This window comes from Salvelinus namaycush, unplaced genomic scaffold (assembly GCF_016432855.1).
Source record: "Salvelinus namaycush isolate Seneca unplaced genomic scaffold, SaNama_1.0 Scaffold1144, whole genome shotgun sequence".
NCBI lineage: Eukaryota > Metazoa > Chordata > Actinopteri > Salmoniformes > Salmonidae > Salvelinus > Salvelinus namaycush.
This window is the reverse complement of record NW_024057836.1, coordinates 57,079-63,435: the sequence shown is the minus strand read 5'-3', so window position 1 is coordinate 63,435 and position 6,357 is coordinate 57,079. Positions and strand designations below refer to the sequence as shown.

Here is a 6,357-nt window from a genome sequence, read left to right as displayed (position 1 = left end):
AATCATCAAGTTTGCGGATGACACTACAGTGGTAGGCCTGATTACCAACAACGACGAGACGGCCTACAGGGAGGAGGTGAGGGCCCTCGGAGTGTGGTGTCAGGAAAATAACCTCACACTCAACGTCAACAAAACAAAGGAGATGATTGTGGACTTCGGGAAACAGCAGAGGGAGCACCCCCCTATCCACATCGACGGGTCAGTAGTGGAGAAGGTGGAAAGTTTTAAGTTCCTCGGTGTACACATCACGGACAAACTGAATTGGTCCACCCACACAGACAGCGTTGTGAAGAAGGCGCAGCAGCGCCTCTTCAACCTCAGGAGGCTGAAGAAATTCGGCTTGTCACCAAAAGCACTCAAACTTCTACAGATGCACAATCGAGAGCATCCTGTCGGGCTGTATCACCGCCTGGTACGGCAACTGCTCCGCCCACAACCGTAAGGCTCTCCAGAGGGTAGTGAAGTCTGCACAACGCATCACCGGGGGCAAACTACCTGCCCTCCAGGACACCTACACCACCCGATGTCACAGGAAGGCCATAAAGATCATCAAGGACAACAACCACCCGAGCCACTGCCTGTTCACCCCGCTATCATCCAGAAGGCGAGGTCAGTACAGGTGCATCAAAGCAGGGACCGAGAGACTGAAAAACAGCTTCTATCTCAAGGCCATCAGACTGTTAAACAGCCACCACTAACATTTAGTGGCTGCTGCCAACATACTGACTCAACTCCAGCCACTTTAATAATGGGAATTGATGGAAATTATGTAAAAATGTACCACTATCCACTTTAAACAATGCCACTTAATATAATGTTTACATACCCTACATTACTCATCTCATATGTATATGTATATACCGGACTCTATATCATCTACTGCATCTTGCCATCTCTATGTAATACATGTATCACTAGCCACTTTAAACTATGCCACTTTATGTTTACATACCCTACATTACTCATCTCATATGTATATACTGTACTCTATACCATCTACTGCATCTTGCCTATGCCGTTCTGTACCATCACTCATTCATATATCTTTATGTACATATTCTTTATCCCTTTACACTTGTGTGTATAAGGTAGTAGTTGTGGAATTGTTAGGTTAGATTACTCGTTGGTTATTACTGCATTGTCGGAACTAGAAGCACAAGCATTTCGCTACACTCGCATTAACATCTGCTAACCATGTGTATGTGACAAATAAAATTTGATTTGATTTGACTAGGCAGAGCCAGGAGTTAGTTTAACCTCTACAGTTTAACCGGGGATTCAGCCTCAAACCAAACCAGAGACAGACAGTTTAAAGAGACCGATCCAAACCCACTCAGTCAACAGCGCCACCATGTGGTGTATTATAAGAGCAGCCTGTCAGTCACCGGAGATATAGAAATAGTATTTTTAAATTCCCTAGTACTATCGCGCCCGGTCCGGTCCACCGCGTCCCCACAGCGCCCGGTCCACCGCCTCCCCACGGCGCCCGGTCCACCTCGTCCCCCCCCCCGGCGCCCGGTCCACCTCGCCCCCCCGGCGCCCGGTCCACCTCGCCCCCCGGTCCACCGCGTCCCCCCGGTCCACCTCGCCCCCCCCGGCGCCCGGTCCACCTCGTCCCCCCCGGCGCCCGGTCCACCTCGTCCCCCCCGGCGCCCGGTCCACCGCGTCCCCCCGGTCCATTCACGTCCCCCTAATTTCAGTTTGTGACAAAACAAGCAATCTATAGTGTAGAGAGTAATTGTACCGTCTAAAACCGCTGCGAAATATCTACTCAATAACTGAAAATATTAAATATTTTGGTGTTTAAAACCAAAACCAAAAGTAATTAGACAAAACAAAAATGAAACTTAAGTACGGGAAGCATAGAAACAGCATTCTGTACGTTTCTACCACATATCAGACTTGCTTTCAACGAAGTATTACAGATCTATAAACTGACATTTCTATGTGAAACCTTTTATACTACTGTACATACTCTGGGGGACGGGGGGTTTGGAATGAGTGATGTTGAAAACTCAAACTACGGACAAAAACAAAATGTCATGAATTTCAATTGAGTCCATTTCTGATATTTATTTTGATAAGGGAAGTTGTTTACACACCCCTGGGGGAAACACAGAGCCTCAGTAACCAGTCCTCTGGACCACAGTGTGGAAGAGGAGCGTACACACACTCTCGCTTATTCACACACACACACTCATTCAGACAGACACACACACTCATTCAGACAGACACACACACACACTCATTCAGACAGACACACTCTCTCTCGCTTATTCACACACACACACACACACACACACACACACACACACACACACACACACACACACACACACACACACACACACACACACACACACACACACACACACACACACACACACACACACACACACACACACACACATTCAGACAGACACACATTCAGACAGACACACAGGGCTGGATATATATATTGATAGTTTTCCTCTGAAAGTAAACATTAAAGTCAGGACATGACCCAATCTAGGTCTCCGTAGAAAAGGATGTGAGGGGCGGATAGGGAGGTCCACAGTCCATATCAGTATGGGTGTGTGTACAAACTACCCTGGGGTGGGTGTGTGTGTACTAACTACCCTGGGGTGGGTGTGTGTGTACAAACTACCCTGGGGTGGGTGTGTGTGTACAAACTACCCTAGGGTGGTTGTGTGTGTACTAACTGCCCTGGGGTGTGGTTATATGTGTGTGTGTGTGTGTGTGTTTAGTCGTTGTCTTCATCCTCCTCTTCGCTCTCCTCGATCCCGTCACTGTCCTCCTGTTCCTCGTCCTCCTCCTCTGTTTCTGGGATGTCCCACTGGGGGTGGTTGTCCAACACCGCCTTGGCCTCGTGCACCTCCAGCTGGCACAGTCAAAACACACAGTTACAATATACAGTCAAAACACACCTCCAGCTGGCACAGTCAAAACACACAGTTACAATATACAGTCAAAACACACCTCCAGCTGGCACAGTCAAAACACACAGTTACAATATACAGTCAACACACACCTCCAGCTGGCACAGTCGAAAACACACAGTTAAATTATACAGTCAACACACAGTCAAAACACACAACACAGTTAAAACATAGTCAAATTATACAGTTAAAACACACAGTCAAAACACACAGTTACAATATACAGTCAAAACACACAGTCACACCACACAGTCAAAACACACACAGTCACAACAGTCACAACACACACACAGTCAAAGACTGCAGACAGAAATGAGCTGCTGGTTTGAATCCTATTGTACTTCAAACTATATCTCCACACAGATGGACGTGTAACATAACTACTGTAGCAGGTCAAAGCTGTGGGCTGTAAAACCTTGGTAAGAGCATATGGGTGGAACAGGCATTGTGGTGTGAGTTCCCTTTCAGCTTCAGACCAATGTCTATTCTCACTTTTAACACTTTAGTTTCTAATATATCACACGCACACACACAGACAGACACACAGGTGAGTTGTAAGGTCTCACCTTGAGTGGCCTGATCTGATCCAGACCCAGGTAAGAGTCAGAGCGGAGGACAACAGAGTACTGGTAGTTTCCTGTTTTAGAGGGCGCTGGGAACTTCAGCTCCACCTGTCAGTGAGAACACACATTTACAAATCATTAAACAACACCTTCCTAATCTTGAAGTGTCCCCCCTCCCTCCCCTTGCCCTCAGAACAGCCTCAATTCATCAGGGACAAGGGACTCTACAAGGTGTTGAAAGCGTTCCACAGGGATGCTGGTGTTGATGACTCCATGTTGACTTCAATGCTTCCTACAGTTGTGTCAAGTTGGCTAGATGTCCTTTGGGTGGTGGACCAGTTGTCTTTGCTGTCTTTGTATCTAAGATAATTGTGTAGTTTAGAGTAATTATCTAGCCAGTTATCGAGGTTACCTAGCCAGCTCCACTTTCAAACAAAGTCAGCTAGCCAGCTATTTTCGTCGTCCTAACGTTGTCAACACTGCTAGCTAGCCAGCTAGCCAACTTCTACCGAAACATTACAACGGAATGATTTGATTAGTGTAGTGTTAGCTAGCTACATAGTTGTCTTTGCTGTCTTTGTATCTAAGATAATTGTGTAGTTTAGAGTAATTATCTAGCCAGTTATCGAGGCTACCTAGCCAGCTCCACTTTCAAAGTCAGCTAGCCAGCTATTTTCGTCGTCCTAACGTTGTCAACACTGCTAGCTAGCCAGCTAGCCAACTTCTACCGAAACATTACAACGGAACGATTTGATTAGTGTAGTGTTAGCTAGCTACATAGTTGTCTTTGCTGTCTTTGTATCTAAGATAATTGTGTAGTTTAGAGTAATTATCTAGCCAGTCATCGAGGCTACCTAGCCAGCAACACTTTCAAACAAAGTCAACAACGCAGCCACTGCTAGCTAGCCTACTTCACCAGCCAGCAGTACTGTATCATTTTAATCATTTTAGTCAATAAGATTTTTGCAACGTAAGCTTAACGTTCTGAACATTCGAGACGTGTAGTCCACTTGTCATTCCAATCTCCTTTGCATTAGCGTAGCCTCTTCTGTAGCCTGTCAACTATGTGTCTGTCTATCCCTGTTCTCTCCTCTCTGCACAGACCATACAAACACTTCACACCGCGTGGCCGCTGCCACTCTAACCTGGTGGTCCCAGCGCGCACGACCCACGTCTGCGGCCAACAAGGCAGAGTTCATCCCAGCCTATGCTTCCCTCCAGTCCCTCGACTTCTTGGCACTGACGGAAACATGGATTACCACAGATAACACTGCTACTCCTACTGCTCTCTCCTCGTCTGCCCACGTGTTCTCGCACACCCCGAGAGCTTCTGGTCAGCGGGGTGGTGGCACTGGGATCCTCATCTCTCCCAAGTGGACATTCTCTCTTTCTCCCCTGACCCATCTGTCTATCGCCTCCTTTGAATTCCATGCTGTCACAGTTACCAGCACTTTCAAGCTTAACATCCTTATCATTTATCGCCCTCCAGGTTCCCTCGGAGAGTTCATCAATGAGCTCGACGCCTTGATAAGTTCCTTTCCTGAGGATGGCTCACCTCTCACAGTTCTGGGTGACTTTAACCTCCCCACGTCTACCTTTGACTCATTCCTCTCTGCCTCCTCCTTTCCACTCCTCTCCTCTTTTGACCTCACCCTCTCACCTTCCCCCCCTACTCACAAGGCAGGCAATACGCTTGACCTCATCTTTACTAGATGCTGTTCTTCCACTAATCTCATTGCAACTCCCCTCCAAGTCTCCGACCACTACCTTGTATCCTTTTCCCTCTCGCTCTCATCCAACACTTCCCACTCTGCCCCTACTCGGATGGTATCGCGCCGTCCCAACCTTCGCTCTCTCTCCCCCGCTACTCTCTCCTCTTCCATCCTATCATCTCTTCCCTCTGCTCAAACCTTCTCCAACCTATCTCCTGATTCTGCCTCCTCAACCCTCCTCTCCTCCCTTTCTGCATCCTTTGACTCTCTATGTCCCCTATCCTCCAGGCCGGCTCGGTCCTCACCTCCTGCTCCGTGGCTCGACGATTCATTGCGAGCTCACAGAACAGGGCTCCGGGCAGCCGAGCGGAAATGGAGGAGAACTCGCCTCCCTGCGGACCTGGCATCCTTTCACTCCCTCCTCTCTACATTTTCCTCTTCTGTCTCTGCTGCTAAAGCCACTTTCTACCACTCTAAATTCCAAGCATCTGCCTCTAACCCTAGGAAGCTCTTTGCCACCTTCTCCTCCCTCCTGAATCCTCCTCCCCCCTCCCCCCCCCCTCCTCCCTCTCTGCGGATGACTTCGTCAACCATTTTGAAAAGAAGGTCGACGACATCCGATCCTCGTTTGCTAAGTCAAACGACACCGCTGGTTCTGCTCACACTGCCCTACCCTGTGCTTTGACCTCTTTCTCCCCTCTCTCTCCAGATGAAATCTCGCGTCTTGTGACGGCCGGCCGCCCAACAACCTGCCCGCTTGACCCTATCCCCTCCTCTCTTCTCCAGACCATTTCCGGAGACCTTCTCCCTTACCTCACCCCGCTCATCAACTCATCCTTGACCGCTGGCTACGTCCCTTCCGTCTTCAAGAGAGCGAGAGTTGCACCCCTTCTGAAAAAACCTACACTCGATCCCTCCGATGTCAACAACTACAGACCAGTATCCCTTCTTTCTTTTCTCTCCAAAACTCTTGAACGTGCCGTCCTTGGCCAGCTCTCCTGCTATCTCTCTCAGAATGACCTACTTGATCCAAATCAGTCAGGTTTCAAGACTAGTCATTCAACTGAGACTGCTCTTCTCTGTGTCACGGAGGCGCTCCGCACTGCTAAAGCTAACTCTCTCTCCTCTGCTCTCATCCTTCTA

At 48.4% G+C, this 6,357-nt stretch overlaps 1 protein-coding gene across 2 annotated transcripts in view; it reads right to left on the bottom strand.

Annotated features, from left to right (window-relative positions):
* Positions 1 to 2,344: 2,344 nt before the first annotated feature.
* The window catches only part of sec63 (SEC63 homolog, protein translocation regulator), a 38,064-nt gene continuing 34,051 nt past the window's right edge, over positions 2,345 to 6,357 (bottom strand). For both annotated transcript variants that reach the window (XM_038982369.1, XM_038982367.1), the window contains exons 19-20: positions 3,506 to 3,610; positions 2,345 to 2,881 (exon numbers count right to left, since the gene is read on the bottom strand). In XM_038982369.1, coding sequence (XP_038838297.1) covers positions 2,744 to 2,881; positions 3,506 to 3,610 — 243 coding nt within the window. In that variant the 3' untranslated portion in view covers positions 2,345 to 2,743. The remainder of the gene's footprint in view (positions 2,882 to 3,505; positions 3,611 to 6,357) is intronic.